Genomic DNA, 17,352 nt, shown 5'->3' on the forward strand with positions numbered 1-17,352 from the left:
AAAAACGCACTTGCGATGAAATGTTCTCTGAGCTCATGCTGTCCTCCCACACTGACAGAGCACAGACGAATGTGTGGAGGCAGATAATGTCAGAGTGCAGGAAAGCACAAAATGACCGGGAGGAGAGGTGGCGGGCTGAAGAGAGTCAGTGGCGGGCTGAAGAGAGGGCTGAAGCTGAAAGGTGGCAGCAGTGTGATGAGAGGAGGCAGGATTCAATGCTGAGGCTGCTGGAGGATCAAACCAATATGCTCCAGCGTATGGTTGAGCTGCAGGAAAGGCAGCAGGAGCACAGACCAACGCTACAGCCCCTGTGTAACCAACCGCCCTCCTCCCCAAGTTCCATAGCCTCCGCACCCAGATGCCCAAGAACGCGGTGGGGGGGCCTCCGGCCACCCAGCCACTCCACCCCAGAGGATTGCCCAAGCAACAGAAGGCTGGAATTCAATAAGTTTTAAAGTTCTAAACTTTTAAAGTGCTGTGTGGCCTTGTCCTTCCCTCCTCCACCACCCCTCCTGGGCTACCTTGGTACTTATCCCCCTATTTGTGTGATGAATTAATAAAGAATGCATGAATGTGAAGCAACAATTACTTTATTGCCTCTGCAAGTGGTGATCGAAGGGAGGAGGGGAGGGTGGTTAGCTCACAGGGAAGTAGAGTGAACCAAGTGTGTGTGTGTGGGGGGTTTCATCAAGGAGAAACAAACAGCCGTAGCCTGGCCAGTCATGAAACTGGTTTTCAAAGCTTCTCTGATGCGCACTGTGCCCTCCTGTGCTCTTCTAACCACCCTGGTATCTGGCTGCCCGTAACCCGCGGCCAGGCAATTTACCTCAACCTCCCACCCCGCCATAAACGTCTCCCCCTTACTCTCACAGATATTGTGGAGCACACAGCAAGCAGTAATAACAGTGGGAATATTGGTTTTGCTGAGGTCTAACCGAGTCAGTAAACTGCGCCAGCGCGCCTTTAAACGTCCAAATGCACATTCTACCACCATTCTGCACTTGCTCAGCCTGTGGTCGAACAGCTCCTGACTACTGTCCAGGCTGCCTGTGTATGGCTTCATGAGCCATGGCATTGAGGGATAGGCTGGGTCCCCAAGGCTAATTATAGGCATTTCAACATCCCCAACGGTTATTTTCTGGTCTGGGAAGAAAGTCCCTTCCTGCAGCTTTTGAAACAGACCAGAGTTCCTGAAGATGCGAGCGTCATGTACCTTTCCCGGCCATCCCACGTTGATGTTGGTGAAACGTCCCTTGTGATCCACCAGTGCTTGCAGCACTATTGAAAAGTACCCCTTGCGGTTTGGGTACTCGCCGGCTTGGTGCTCCGGTGCCAAGATAGGGATATGGGTTCCGTCTATGGCCCCACCACAGTTAGGGAATCCCATTGCAGCAAAGCCATCCACTATGACCTGCACATTTCCCAGGGTCACAACCCTTGATATCAGCAGATCTTTGATTGCTTTGGCTACTTGCATCACAGCAGCCCCCACAGTAGATTTGCCCACTCCAAATTGATTCCCGACTGACCGATAGCTGTCTGGCATTGCAAGCTTCCACAGGGCTATTGCCACTCACTTCTCAACTGTGAGGGCTGCTCTCATCTTGGTATTCTTGTGCCTCTGGGCAGGGGAAAGCCAGTCACAAAGTTCCATGAAAGTGCCCTTATGCATGCAAAAGTTTCACAGCCACTGGGAATCGTCCCAGACCTGCAACACTATGCGGTCCCACCAGTCTGTGCTTGTTTCCCGGGACCAGAATCGGCGTTCCTCCGCATGAGCCTACCCCATTAGCACCATGATGCCCACATTGCTAGGGCCTGTGCTTTGAGAGAAGTCTGTGTCCATGTCCTCATCACTCTCGTCACCACGCTGACGTTGCCTACTCGCCCGGTATCGCTTTGCCAGGTTCTGGTGCTGCATATACTGCTGGATAATGCGTGTGGTGTTTAATGTGCTCCTAATTGCCAAAGTGATCTGAGTGGGCTCCATGCTTGCCATGGTATGGCCTCTGCACAGAAAAAAGGCGCGGAACGATTGTCTGCCGTTGCCTTGACAGAGGGAGGGGCGACCGACGACATGGCTTACAGGGTTGGCTTACAGGGAATTAAAATCAACAAAGGGGGTGGCTTTGAGAGAAACTGAATGGCCCCCTCAAGGATAGAACTCAAAACCTCAAGGAGAGAACTCAAAACTGGGTTTAGCAGGCCATTGATTTCACAAAGGGAGGAGAAAATGAATACAAACCAAATCTGGTCTATTTCTTGTTTTGAGCCACTTCATCTATCTTTATACATCTTGCTGGCAGCAGACTGTGCAGTACAACTGCTAGCCATCGTCATCTCCTAGGTGCTCGGCAGAAGACGGTGCAGTATGAATATTGGCCATCGTCCTCTACTAGCTGCAGATTAAAAGACAGTGCACTGCCGGTAGGACTCCATCACCATGAGACGAAACAAGGGAAATGACCTGGCTGAGTCACTCCCATGTTTGCCCAGGCGCCTGGTTAAAAGAGCACCCAGGACTATGTCGACGACGGCTACTAGTCATACTGCACTGTCTCCTGCCAAAAGGCAATAAACTGCTGCTGTGTAGCAATGCAGTACCACGTCTGCCAGCACCCAGGAGACATATGGTGATGGTTCGCTGAGCGGGCTCCATGCTTGCCGTGGTATGGCGTCTGCACAGGTAACTCAAGAAAAAAGAGGCAAAACGATTGTCTGCCCTTGCTTTCACGGAGGGGGGGAGGGAACGGGAGCCTGACGATATGTACCCAGAACCACCCGTGACAATGTTTTAGCCCCATCAGGCACTGGGATTTCTACCCAGAATTCAAATGGGCGACGGGAACTGTGGGATAGCCACCCACAGTGCAACGCTCCGGAAGTCAACAGTTGCCTCGGTACTGTGGACACACTCTGCTGACTACATGCACTTAGAGCATTTGTGTGGGGACACACACAATCGACTGTATAAAAACGCTTTCTACAAAAGCGACTTCTATAAATTCGACCTAATTTCGTAGTGTAGACATACCCTCAGGAGCCACAATGGTGTGATCTGAGAATGCTGTGAGCAGCTGCTCTTCCTTCCCTGCTACATCTGCTCAGCGGGTCAGCTTCTGGGAGGGAGGAGAGGGAAGTTTTGTTTGCTCTATTGCCTGTCTCTCTGGTGGGCTGCAGGAGCCCCAGGAAGAGCAGGATAAGATCTTGACTGGCTCTGCCTGAGCCGAGGGAAAAAGTTAAAGCATAGATTGTGACTCCTTGACCTTTTTGAAATAGTATGATCAGCCCTCAGCTGGAAACGTTTGAACACCACTGAATTACAGTATGCTTTGTTTATCTCCTGATGCCAGTTGACAGGTTTGAAATTTGTTGGCCAGGCAACAAAAATGACTTCTAATTCCATGGCTTTTTATGGCAAACTGCTCCACTTCATCTTAAAAATGTTACCCAATCTGTTTAGATTAAATATTGCACTGAGAACACTAGCAGTATTTTATGAGCCTTGCTAGTACTCAGTGAGCATTTCGGAGTTTTTACCTCCTTCTTTGTGTATGCTGGACATAGAGAAACCTTTCTTTCTTTAGACTTTGAGAAGCTAAATTTTTGGCCATCTAATTCAATAACCATGTTTGACACCAGGAAAAACTAACTGATTATCTTAAGCTTAATAAATGTACTGACTTCAATTCAGATATGACAATTTACACCAGCTGAGAGTCTGCCCCACTATTTATAAGGATAAAGCAACAAAGTTTATGTAAAACAGTTCACTTTTTCAGAGTATCAACACTGAGAACTAAACTGGATCAAATGTTCATTCCACAGAAACAGGAATATGTAGCATCCAACTATACATGTGGGGGTGAAGAATGTAAAAACAGCCCCAAAGTGAGACCAGTTCTCTGGCTCTACTGTAAACAATGTGTAAAATCTTTCTTTCACCAGACGTGAATGTGTAACATGGACCTTTTATATCATGGGTTATCTATTTCATGGCTACTATTTCTTCCTTTCTGATTCTGAAATTTGTGTATGACTTTCATAGATTATAAAAAGAAGCTAAGAGCAATGGCAACTACTTTTATATATCCTTTATTTATTTTTATTTATTTTTTTTGCCGGAAGTTAGTTGTTTTGTATGGAGAGAATAAAATAATCCCCAAAAGTGTTTTGATATCTTTAGATTAGTGGTGAAATGTAAATACCATATTGTCCCATCCATTTTTAAGCAAAAGTCCCCAAAGAAGTCATCCTGACCACTTGCTGATATGTTTTTATGCTTTTCTTTCACCCTTACCAGTGTATTCCAGATTGTAAACTTTTAAGGCAGGGACCCTCTTTCTAGTATTAGTACAGTACCTAACATAATGGGGCCTTTTGGAATTATCAAATATAAACAATAATTATTTTATTAGCATAATAAGGATACAGAAGGTGCCAAAATGTAAATAAAGTATGATTAGATATCTGCCCAGGACAGAGTTTCACAATAACCAGTTGCAAGCTGTTACAAACAAAACACCCTCATAATATGTTTCTTTCACTTCTCCCAAAATTATGCTTACTTTCCCTGCCTTGCTTCTGAATGGGAGCTCTTTATTTTTCTGGCATCAGAAGTTGTAGTAGTATATTTCTTTTCTGTTCAGTTTTAGAATTGCATATTAAGATGGTCTAATACTTAGTTCTGTCTTGAGTTCAGGGAACTAGACTAGAAGACCTCTCCAGGTCCCTTCCAGTCCTACACTTCTATGGTTCTCTGTCTACTGGTGAATAACAATATCTTCTGTGTAAAAGACAACTTATATAAAGAATATCATTTCTGATCAAAGTTATCTTAGCTTCTTACTCCAGTTAGTGACTGAATGTCTTTAAGCTGGTAAGTTTTGATCACAGTTCTTAAAGCAAAGCACACATTTCTTATGCAGAGGTACATAAATGTTTTGAAGTTTTAAAAACAAAGCCGTTTTTGAGTTATCCAAACACAAGTGACTGAAAAATTATTTAAGTGAAAAATTCTTGTTAAAAGCTCTTTCTGTAATTAATAAATGACTTATGAATGTTTATGCAACCTATAGAGAAAATAATTTGGAATGAGGCCAAGTGTAAAATAGGGTATAAGTTTTGGGGTGAACTTTAGGTTGCTAAAAATAGGAGTGTAGAATGGAGCTATCCCCTTAATTATAGTGTTAATATTATGAAGCTATGACAAAGCTACACAATTATACAGCTGCTAATAGTTTATAATTGTGCCAGAATGTGAAACCACTAGTTCACCCCCTGTGGTTCCAGTCACCTCTCTCTTATTAGCATTATCTCTACCCTTTCATCTGTGTATCATGTCTTGCCATCTACAGTCCACTGATTGTCCAATTAGTTCAAACAGCTGGTCCCCAGTGTCCATAGGACACTGAAGTCAGGAGAGCTCTGCACCACTGAGCTAAATGCAGGTTTGGTGCCATGACTAGAATCTTCCAATGCCTGTCTGGAGAACTTGGGCATGATTTTTGCTCCCCTGGTACCTCAGAAGGAAAAGAAAATATCTGGGGAAGAGGATGGATGCCACTATGGGACAGCTCTGGAACTCTAGAGACATTAGTGGTGCTGTAAACTCTGGCTTCAGTAGCAAAGAAACAAAGTTGAGTAATATATTTATCTTTTAACAGAGGAGTGTGGGCCCAAACCTAAAGCTTGAGAGGTTCTTCCTCCCCAAAGCAAATAACTCCTGTGTCTATATCCTACCAACTCTACCAGCAGTGAGTTCATACCCTGCAATATTGTTTATTTGTACTACTGGACCAGGACCCCATTGTGCTGGGCACTGTAGAAACAGAACAAAATCATGGTGCCTGTTCCAAAGAGCTTTCAATCTCAGTATAAGAGAAGGGACAACAGCTGCACAGACAAACTGATGAGGGAGTAGGTACAGCTCAAGTTTAAGCAGGTCATCACTTGGAGAAGTGGGGTAGTCTGGTGTTAGATGCCCATTATAATATCTGTGTTAGCACCAAAATATTCTAAGCAGGGACATTTCACGTGACAAATAGGTACCTTGACTCCAGTGAGATAAACTAGATGAGTGGAAATCTGGTAACTGTTCCCCTTCAGAAACAGGTCTGGCCCACCGAAAGAGGTTGAGTTAGCCTATATGAAAATGTAAGAGGGGTTGGTGGGAGGTAAGGGAGGGTCTGGAAAAGAGCAGACCCAGGCACTGGCCATCTGGTATAGTGAGTGGTGTGGCAGCCGGGTCCCTACCAGAGCTGACTCCTGGCCAGGGGAGTAGCAGAGCAGGTGCGGGTGGGAGGGTGCTGCAGGTTTCCTGGATGCGGTTTGTAGGGGGGAGACAGAGAATGATATCCGGAGCGGCGTTGCCAAGTCCCTCGGCAGGCTTCACCGGTTAAAGGCAGAGCACAGTCAGCAGATCTGCAGGGTGGCCACCTATTCAGCGGGGTAACAGCGGGTTTGCACGGACAATAAGCCTCCAGTAGCGTCCCGCGCAGGGACCCGACACCGCGGGCAGCCCCGGGAGCCACCTCGCCGCCTGACCCTCTCCCGCGTGAGGGCTGCTCCCGGGTGCCGGCCGGCGGTGCCCTGCAGGGGGCCGCGTGCCCGAGCGAGGCGGGGGAGCGTGAGGGCGGCGGCGGCTCCTCGCCTCGAGGCCTTCGATGGAGCCGGCCGGCAGCGCGGGCGTCCCGGGCTCCTCTGTAGGTGGGTGTCTGCCGGAGGCGCCGGCGGGCGGTACCCGATTGCCGCCCTGAGGGGCGCAGCCCCGGCAGCCGGGCCCCGAGAGGAGCCGGGGCTGATGCCGGAAGGGCCGCGGGCGCCTCTTAGGCCTTGCAGACCAGCCGCCTGGCCTACCGCGGCCGCCGGCCCCGTGCGCTCCCGCCGGGGGCCGCCCGCGGCGCCGCTTCTGGGCTGGCTGGCCCCGGGGGAGCCTGAGCGCTGCCCAGTGCGGGCTCCCGCCGGCTCTGTCAGGGTCGGCGAGCTGCGCGCATGGCCGGGGTGGGTCCGCCCCTTTGGTGCTGGCAGTCCTGGACTCATGGGGGCTGCCCCTTTGCAGAGGGGATACAGCAGAGTTCTTAGCTGTGGTCAGTATCCGTGAAGAACCCATGACATATTTTCATAACATTAGGGTCTGTATCCTGTGTGTTAATCCCAGGCCTTCTGCTTGTAGAAATTCTCCGGGCCCTTTCAGTTGATAGAGCCCTGCAAATCTGTAGATAGCTGCTTTTTATCCAGGGACCATTTTTGATCGTCGGGTGCAGGTACAAATTTTCTATCCACACAGGGCTCTATCATTTGGGTACAGCATGCATCGCCATGTGTACTGATCTCTTGCTATGGGCTGCTGTTAACTGCCTCTTTTGATCCCAGTAATTGCTCTATTTAGGGTCTAGGTGAAGAAGTTCCTTAAATACCACACAAGGATGTTGAGAGGCCTAATTAATCTCTGTAAATGATATTCTTGAATGAAAGGTCTTATGGTAGTGCAAGGCATTGTAGATAGTAGAGATTCAGACATTTTAGTTCCGTGTATTCTTTGCTTATTTGCATACTGTAGGTAAATCTGCAGTCAAGGTCTCATTCTCCATCCCTTTGCACCAGTGTTAAACCTGAGCAATTTGCATCTGATCTCAAGACATCACTATTCTATCTGCCACAACATACACATTTCCAAAAATATCTCCAGCACACTCTTCAGTTATCCCTGTTTTGCCATTGCCACATGACATTTTCAGGACAGATTCTAGCCACTGTACATTAGTCACTGTAACAGATTCCCAGCACCCTTTTTCTCTCTCTTCTACAGATACTTCCTCATCTCCAAGCCTTCCTGTTTTACAGTTCTGTAGAGTTACACTGATATATAAAATGGGTGTAACAGAGTAGAGAATTATGGCCTTAAATTCTGACAAACTGTTTCTAGTAAGAGGAAACTCATTAACAGATGTTAATCTGGTAGATTTGTAATTGGTGGGACATAAGATTCTTGTTAAAATTTAAACTTTTATAAATTAATTATACAATCATATAACACTTGTCAGTGTTCACTTGCAGAATTATCTTTACAGCTGCTAATCTAATAATGCATGAATAATGGCAGTGTCCACCAGCTTATTTAAAATTTAAAATGGGAATTAATCCAGCAAAGTTCTGTTCCTTGTAACTTCATTAAAACAAAAAAGTTTCTGAACTGAAAATTGGCATGTGTGTTCTATACATAGGAGTGAATATCTTCATTCTCCTATGTAAAAATGTAAGCCAACAACTTTGTCATAAATTAGATAAGTACAAAAAAAACCTGGGGTGGAATTTTTAGTCTTAAACTGGAGCAGTTTTTCTAGAAATGAGACAGTCTTTGAAAGTAATAGGAGTAACAGAGACTAAATGCACTAAATAATTTTAATGTAAGCAGTGTCAGGATGAGCTCCACCCTGACATCTGGTGGTGAGGTGTGGCAAGTTGTGGAAAAGAACTTCAGGGGCCGATCTTATTTGCATAGGCACACCCACCCCGCCTAGAATGAGGCCATAGCTGCCCAAATGGTCACTTTGGCTGCTGTGGGATCCCCAGTGTCTCTGTTATTGGGGCAGGAAGAATAAATTGTTATTACCCTGATTATGGAAACTGTGCTTGGAACTGTAGTTGGCCTTTTGTTATGATGGAGGGACTCACCATCAACTAAGTAGCACTCGCTAGGCAAGGGTCATGGGTTTTAAAACTGTGAATTGAGAGAGGCTGGGGACAAGTATTAATACTTGGTGGCATAGGCCCCCCTGGTGAGGGCCTTACATGCTAATTGCACTTCCTCCTCTCTCTACTGTGGCATATGAGAGCTAATTTTGATTCTATTAGGAGTCTAGTTACAGGCTGCTGAGCTCACTTTGGGCTAATGGTGCACCAGCACTGAGGCTCCCCTACTACAAGCTGAATTCACCAAAGAGCTGAACTGACTAAGAGCTGAAATCACTGAGTGTAGTGCTAAGTAGTGGGGGAGCCTGAAGATATATTGTGGAGTAGTTTGCAGGAGGGCTGGAGTGCCTTGTGGACAGCCTGGTGGAGCAGTTTGTAGGATGGCAGGAGCCGCTGGTGGGACGCGGAACAGTTTGTGGGACGGTGGGAGCAGCTTGTGGGCCGCGGAGCTGAGTGAAGGAGTTCGTGGGGCGGCTGGCGGAGCGAAACGAAGGCCTATGGAGCTGTGGGGTGGTCAGCTTCAGATCATGTAAGGTGCCTCTTACCCCCGTCCCATCCCCACCCAGGTTGGGAGGTAAAGCTCCGCAGATAAAGTTTCGAACTCTGGGGCTGCCCTGACCAGGGACAGAGACTTTTGGGTCATTGGACTTTTGGGACTGTGGGTGATTTGGGGTTGCTGGACTCAAGAACCAAAGGGAAAGGGGCATGCCCCAATTTGCTTGGGGTGGGTTTTTTTGCTCATGGGTTGTGTTATGAATCCTGTTGGTGGGGTTTCCCCAACATAATGCCACATTGTTCCTCTCTGTTATTAAAAGGCTTTTTGCTACACTCAGACTATGTGCTTGCGAGAGGGGAAGTATTGCCTCTTGGAGGCGCCCAGCGGCGGTGGTATATATTTGTCCCAGGTCACTGGGTGGGGGCTCGAGCCGGTTTGCATTGTGTTATTGGAATGGATCCCCTAGATATTGAACCCGGCTCTTGTTGTTGCCAACTCTGACGGGCAGAAGGGTTACATTAGTATAGTCAAACAATCTATCACTGTCATAAAAATAAAGGGAAGGGTAAACCCTTTTGAAATCCCTCCTGGCCAGGGGAAAGCTCCTCTCACCTGTAAAGGGTTAAGAAGCTAAAGGTAACCTCGCTGGCACCTGACCAAAATGACCAATGAGGAGACAAGATACTTTCAAAAGCTGGGAGGAGGGAGAGAAACAAAAGGGTGTGTGTGTCTGTCTATATACTGGTTTTCTGCCGGGGATAGACCAGGAATGGAGCCTTAGAACTTTTAGTAAGTAATCTAGCTAGGTATGTGTTAGATTATGATTTCTTTAAATGGCTGAGAAAAGAATTGTGCTGAATAGAATAACTCTTTCTGTCTGTGTATCTTTTTTGTAACTTAAGGTTTTGCCTAGAGGGGTTCTCTATGTTTTTGAATCTAATTACCCTGTAAGATATCTACCATCCTGATTTTACAGGGGGGATTTCTTTATTTCTATTTACTTCTATTTTTTTTATTAAAAGTCTTCTTGTAAAACACTGAATGCTTTTTCATTGTTCTCAGATCCAAGGATTTGGGTCTGTGGTCACCTATGCAAATTGGTGAGGCTTTTTACCAAACCTTGTCCAGGAAGTGGGGTGCAGGGTTTTGGGAAGTATTTTGGGGGGAAGGACGCGTCCAAACAGCTCTTCCCCAGTAACCAGTATTAGTTTGGTGGTGGTAGCGGCCAGTCCAAGGACAACGGGGGGGAATATTTTGTACCTTGGGGAAGTTTTGACCTAAGCTGGTAAAGATAAGCTTAGGAGGTTTTTCATGCAGGTCCCCACATCTGTACCCTAGAGTTCAGAGTGGGGGAGGAACCTTGACAATCACACATCACAAATCCGATAACATTTATGTTAAAGATAAGTCAGTATATTGACACTGAGTGGGTTTGACTCTTTCGCTATTTATTATAGGCAGGTCTGGCAAGAAACTAATTGTTTCTTAAGTTTAAGGTGAAGATCAAGGCACATGGAAAGTTATATCATGGGAGGGAGAATGGAAAGTGAAGAGACACTTTTTAAAATATTCAAACAGGCATTGCTTGTATTTCGGGAAATAAATCTGGGCGACAGTTTGACACATTTGCTGATAAGACAGAAGGACAAACTAATATTTGGCATATTTACTGTTTTTATTTATTTCTATTACTGTTGTGTCCACAATATGCTAGGCCTCTCCAGAGATATAGTGAGGCACATCACTCCCCAAAAAGCTCACAACTGAAGAAAACAAGTAAAGGGGTGGATGGGGAAGAGAAGTGACAACATACTATCAATCCTTTTAGTATAAAAAAGGAAGAGACAGTTATCGCTAATTGCTGCTCCAGCTGATTTCTTGTAGGTGTTATGGAGGAAGTGATCGTAGTAGGGAGGGGTTGAAGGAGAAGAGGTTAGGGGCCTGTCTTGCAGACCAGCTCAGGAAGAGCATTCAGTGTAGAACTGTGGCTTAGAAAAAGAGGCTGAAGGACCAAGACTGGCATAATTGATGGGGCAGAAGGGTGGGGACAATGAGAAACGACACAAAATCAGGTAAGAAAGGAAACACAGACTGTCCAAGTTTCTCATCTTCACCTTCAAACCTTTAACATGATTTGTTGGAAGATGGGGAATCAATGGAGAAATTCAAATAGGGAGGTGACATAGTGAAAATGCTAGGTAAGGAAGAGATTAATGGGGTTTTGGTCAGTGTATTGATTTGGTATTGGAGAAGGAGAAATGCAGTGACTATCAGTTGCAGGTCTGTATCCTTATGTGAATAACCCTGAAGGCTGATCAAAGCACAGAAAGAGGTTAAGGAAGAATTGTAAAGATCTGCTGTAAGTGGAGTAGTTTCTTAAGCATGTGGAGCTTGGTATGTACCACAACATTCTCCTTCTAATATGGCACTATTCAAACAGAAATAGGGGATATTATTTCCCACAGTCCCAAGTGGCTTTTGTAAACTTAGTCTTTCTTTTTTCTTCTTTCAGATTCCACAGTGGCACTTTCTGTTTTACCTTCTCCAGTATTGACTTTCTCCATATTACTGTGTTTTCCTCCTTTCCCTAGATCTTGACTTTTAGTCATAGTGACCTCTGCTCACTTTTTATTTATCTATCAACAGAAACCTTCTTTGACTTTTAATTTTTGTCAGTCCAGATATATTTGCAAAGTTAATTGTAAAATGAACTAAAAAAGCATGTGTGAAGTTAATCCTAGGATCAATAATGTCTGTTACAGTCTTATATTTTATTATGGTGGAGTTATAGTTTATCCAAAAGAATATTAGCAGCAGGCTTGAAACTAGGCACATGACATAGGGCCTGTGTTATATGAACTGTCTTACAAAGCTATGATAAGAAATGTAATTTCATGTCTCCAAACAGAACCGGTTTTAGGCCATTTCAGTTTTTAAAAAAATGTTATGCCTTTAGAGAGAAATTCTAAAGGGTTAGATTAGAAACCTGCATCACTAAGTCATTCTTTAATTTCTGAATAGTGAACTTTTGGGACAAAGTCCCTGTGTAACTGTATTTGTGTGTAAAAACAACTAAGAGTACTTGTGGCACCTTAGAGACTAACAAATTCATTTGGGCATAAGCTTTCGTGGGCTAAAACCTACTTAATCAGATACATGGAGTGGAAAATACAGTAGGCAGGTATATATACACAGTACATGAAAAGATGGGAGTTGCCTTACCAAGTGGGGGCGGGGGTCGTCAGTACTAACGAGACAATTCAATTAAAGTGAAAGTGGGCTATTCTCAACAGTAGAATACCAATCACTTTTGTAGTGGTAATGAGGCCAATGTAATCAGGGTGGCCCATTTCAAACAGTTGACAAGAAGGTATGAGTAACAGTAGTGGGACATTAGTATGGGGAAATTAGTTTTTGTAGTGACCCATCCACTGTGTGTGTACAGGTGGGGCAGGGGAAATCTGTGGTAATGGTGCATGCCAGATTCAGTAGATATCATTCTAAATGACACAGCAAAGAGAGCTTGTCATGGAAGATAAAAGGAAGAACAGTTTGTATGGAGAATATATACATAATTTTAAATTGATTAGAAATCTCCAGCTTACACTAGGATTTTGATATTTGGTCTATTCTAATGGGAATCAAACTGAAAAAAAATCCTTTTATCTCTGTAAGGCTTCAGTAGTGCACACAGTCTCCCTTGCCTCAACACTTTTAAAAGTCTTTTCAATTATTGAGGGACTTGAACTCTTGAGTGACTACATATTCTTATATGTAAAATTTGGTATGATGTTTCTCTGGTGTATTGTGTTTAGTGACATGCCCACTAGAGATATGATAGCTAGGAAACCTGTCAGCTGAATCTGATCAAAAAGCACTGGGCCAAACCTGTCCAAACTTCTGGAGTTAATTCAAGATGTATCATAGAGTTGCAGTAGCAACATTATTTTTATGCATCTTAAAATAGGGGTTTATAAACTTTCTGATGGGGGAAAAAATCACCTTGAACTAAAATTTTCTCATATAACCTTTCAGTCCAAATGCATGTACCTTGTGCAAGTGGGGCAAAGTAAGGTGACCCATGCACTTTTAATTCTGTTTTTTTGGTAACTTTTAAATGCTTGATTTTTTAACCTTAACTTTCTTTTTCTTTTTGAGGGGGTTTTTGTGTGTGTGTGTATAATGATTCATTTATGGATTTGTATTTTTAGTTATTCAAGGTGTAGGTTAAAATGTTCAAAAGGGTGTGATTTTTGGAGTTCAAGTCTCATTTGGTAAAGGAGTAGCCACATTGCCACCTAAGTCTTATTGAAAGTCAGTGGCCTTTCTACCAATGTGATATGTGCCAGCAATGCCCCTCTGCCATGTACATTGGCCAAAACTGGACAGTCTTTATGTAAAAGAATAAATGGACACAAATCAGACGTCAAGAATTATAACATTCAAAAACTAGTCGGAGAACACTTCAATCTCCCTGGTCACTTGATTACAGACCTAAAAGTGGCAGTTCTTCAGCAAAAAAACTTCAAAAACAGACTCCAATGAGAGACTGCTGAATTGGAATTATTTGCAAACTGGATACAATTAACTTAGGCTTGAATAAAGACTGGGAGTGGATGTGTCATTACACAAAGTAAAACTATTCCCCCATGTTTATGCCCCCCCACCCCCCGGCTGTTCCTCAGACGTTTTTGTTAACGGCTGGAAATAGCCCACCTTGATTATCACTACAAAAGGTTTGCCACTCCCCCCCCGCCCCCCGCTCTCCTGCTGGTAATAACTCACCTTACAGTGTATATCGTAACACCCATTGTTTCATGTTCTCTGTGTGTATAAATCTCCCCACTGTATTTTCCACTGAATTCATCCAATGAAGTGAGCTGTAGGTCACGAAAGCTTATGCTTAAATAAATTTGTTAGTCTCTAAGGTGCCACAAGTCCTCCTTTTCTTTTCACTTAGAAAGTGTGTCATAGCCAGCCAGTGTGCTGTTTTTTGTGTTTTGTATTACTTTGTGAATAAACAGTACATGTCCAGATTATGAATGATTATAAACATGAATCTGATGAGGAACTATTGATTTGGAAGGTTGCATCTCTATTGTGAGGCGTGTAGCTGCCCCATAGCACCCCATCTTAGCAGAGTGTGGTTTTGGAGGTGCTCCCTGCCTCAATTTCCCTTCAACAGGCTTTTCAGTCTTAGGGATACATATGGCTCAGCCCTCTGGCTGGGTCCCTCTCACAGTTCAGTCCCCTTCCAGGGTAACAGAAGTCCAAACTATCAAAAGTTCTTCTCCTCCTCACTTGTGCTCCTCTTCAGCTTGTGCTCTGCGCTCAGTTCTTAGCTCCTTCCGGGTGACCTTTTCTTTCCTGCTCTGGGATAGAGCTCTGACTCCCCTGATTTTTCTTGACCCTGGTTTAGGGCCTGTTCATAGTAGCGCAACTTGCCAGCTGCAGTTCCTCTACCAAACTGAGTTCTCTGGCATTTTTTGAGGCCCAGGTGTTTATCAGGCTATCATCTGACCCCAGTTAGTCCTTCCCTGCTTAGCCTGAGAGGCAGCAAGTTATGGCACACATGGGCTTATTGAACAGGGCTGACTAGCCCCAGGCCTCCTGGTTCTTGAAGGGCCAGGCCACCCTATTCCAAAAACAAAATAAATCCTGGTTTTCACCACACAGAATTATTGCAAAGTAATAAGCAGACTATTAAAGATTAAAAAACAAAATGCAAGGTGCATTTTGCTTTGAGATGTATCTCAGCTCACTGTAGGTGCAAGTCATAGCAGTTTTTCCCCCTACTGGGGTTGAGTGGAGGAGATACTGTTGCAGGGAATGCTCGTGCCTTAAGTGGAGAGATGGATGGCTCAGGTCTCATGAAGGGGAAATTGTCCAGGCAATGTAATGGCTGCTGTGATGTTGGCCTTCAGAGGCTTTTCTCAATAATACTTCAGAGCATCTGAGTTTGCTGTCTGAGGATGATGTCTTTGTGCATTTCCTGATACACACCTTGGTCCTTCTGCCTTTCCTTCAGCATGTGCGCCCTCTATTCCCTGGCCTTGTGGGCTCAGAACTCTTGAGCCGGGCTCAGAACATGCCCTCCCTTAGCCATTTCTTTTCCTCCTTATCAAGGTCAGTCTTTCAGCTGGTGGGGTGAGAGTACCTCTCAAAGATGCCTCAGCTGAGGCCACTAATCAGTCAGAGAGCCCTTATTAGATTTAAGGGACTAGCAGACCTCAAATGAGTGTCACAACTACCTACACTTTTCCCCATGTATGAACAGGGTCACATTCACTACTGCTTGCTTTCAGGGATGTTCAGAACCATACAACATGGTAAATATATGGGGTTAGTTTTCAACACTCTAGCCAGGAGAGGTAGGAGGCTGGATGTAGAGTGTCCCAGGTAAATGTATAAATAGTTCAGTAAACACTACTAAGCTTATTACAGGCAGTGATGATCCTGGTGGGTATATTGCTTATGAGGGTGCCAAAGGCCCAGAGAAGGTAGATGGCGTGAGTTCACTGGAGCCATGTGCTACTGGCCTCTTCACAGCAATGGTGCCGCTGGAGCTGGTGGTAGAATGGTGTGGAGAAACAAGACCCCTAATCCACTCAGTGTGGTTGCAGTTGCTGGCACCTAGGGCTAAAGCAAAATCCATCAACAAGGTATAAAACTCTCTAATTTCCTAAACTGGTTTCCTCAGTTTAATATTCATGCATTTTACACAAACAAAGATGAGATCATCTATAAAGATTTGCACATTTTCTTTTTATCATATCCATATCTAAACATCACCAAAGTATACTTTGAGATCATCACGTTAATGAACGGATACACCCATTATTACTAGCTCAAAAAAGAGAAACTACAGACACCAAGGCACACCTACTTTTATCTCTGCAAATTTGGAACTAAAGGGCTTGTTAACATGAGAACAGGACATATAGCAGACAAAGGAGTGAGCAATCTATACTTGAAACTTTAATTAGAACGAAAACAAGGGACTCAAGATGCATCGGAAGTAAATGTATTCCAAGTTCAGTCCAGGAAGCAAAATGCTCTAATAGCCTCCTCCATCAGGCAAATCTCTGCCTTCAAGTATGGTTCTGCTCTGCAAAGTAACTTTGTAAAAATAGATTTTTTGGGAATCCATGCTTATTGTCTCAGTAATTTCCATATGAAATGTATTCAATTTAGAAGACAAGATGTTTTGTTGGTTTTTTTCCTATCTGCCAGCCTTGCAAATTCAGTTTTGGATCTGAAGACCAAGAGTTGCTCTTCCTTTGCGTCACCCTAGTCATAAAGATCCTTACCCTGCAAGGTGCTCTGCACAGACAGACCCCTATGTTGGTCCCCATTGGCTTCTAGAGTCCTGTGGAGATCCAGGCAGAGCAGTTTTCTGTATCACTGTAGAAGATTTTGCAATTGTAATTCTTGCCATCTGATACACCTGTGCAGCTGTATTGTTTCAGTGCAGTCACACAGATATAAATTAGGTCATAATTTTGAAAGCAGTGGAGTTGCACACACGGCCCTGCAATTGGAAAAAGAAAACGTCTGTTGATGAATGAATCGGGAAGGAATTCAGTTTGTTATCCCAGAACTGTGCTTAATTTTGTAGAACTGACAATAGTAAAACTTATTAAACTTTATTTTTTTTCTACCAAACTTGTCAGATATAACTGAAAACTTTCAGGGAGCAGATTGGTAAATAAGTTATGCAAAAATGACACCTCAAAGTGGAACCATGTTTTACTAAAATAATTCTAAGTATACCATGCATTTTTCAGTGAAGTATTCCACTCCTAAAAACCAGTTATTTTACTGGTCTCTTTAGCCATGGAAGAGAGGTTTCACTGTAAATGACAGTTAAATTCCAGTACAAAAACAAAAAAGTGTTAGAACAAAATGAAAAAAATAACTTTTACAGACTTCTTCTCAAACGTACTGTAGTCTTTTCCCTGTCTTTAACCATTTGGAGTTAAAACAAGCAAATTCATTATTGTTTGGAAAATATAATTCCAGCGTATAATGGCTGTACAAAGTTGGTTTTCATTTTGACAGAACTGTCAAGTCTTCCAGAAATGATTGATAAACATATTTATTTGAATCCTTAATATGCAGTAAAATTGCCCTAAATTGCCCTATTGCCCTAAGTAGATGAT

The 17,352-nt window shown here is 44.0% G+C and overlaps 1 protein-coding gene across 1 annotated transcript in view; it reads left to right on the forward strand.

Moving 5' to 3' along the window:
* The first annotated feature begins 6,620 nt into the window (after nucleotides 1-6,620).
* The window catches only part of MEI4 (meiotic double-stranded break formation protein 4), a 132,430-nt gene continuing 121,698 nt past the window's right edge, over nucleotides 6,621-17,352 (forward strand). Inside the window, exon 1 of the mRNA XM_073336649.1 lies at nucleotides 6,621-6,708. Within this exon, the coding sequence (XP_073192750.1) occupies nucleotides 6,666-6,708 (43 nt within the window). The 5' untranslated portion in view covers nucleotides 6,621-6,665. The remainder of the gene's footprint in view (nucleotides 6,709-17,352) is intronic.

Source organism: Lepidochelys kempii, chromosome 3 (genome assembly GCF_965140265.1).
Source record: "Lepidochelys kempii isolate rLepKem1 chromosome 3, rLepKem1.hap2, whole genome shotgun sequence".
NCBI lineage: Eukaryota > Metazoa > Chordata > Testudines > Cheloniidae > Lepidochelys > Lepidochelys kempii.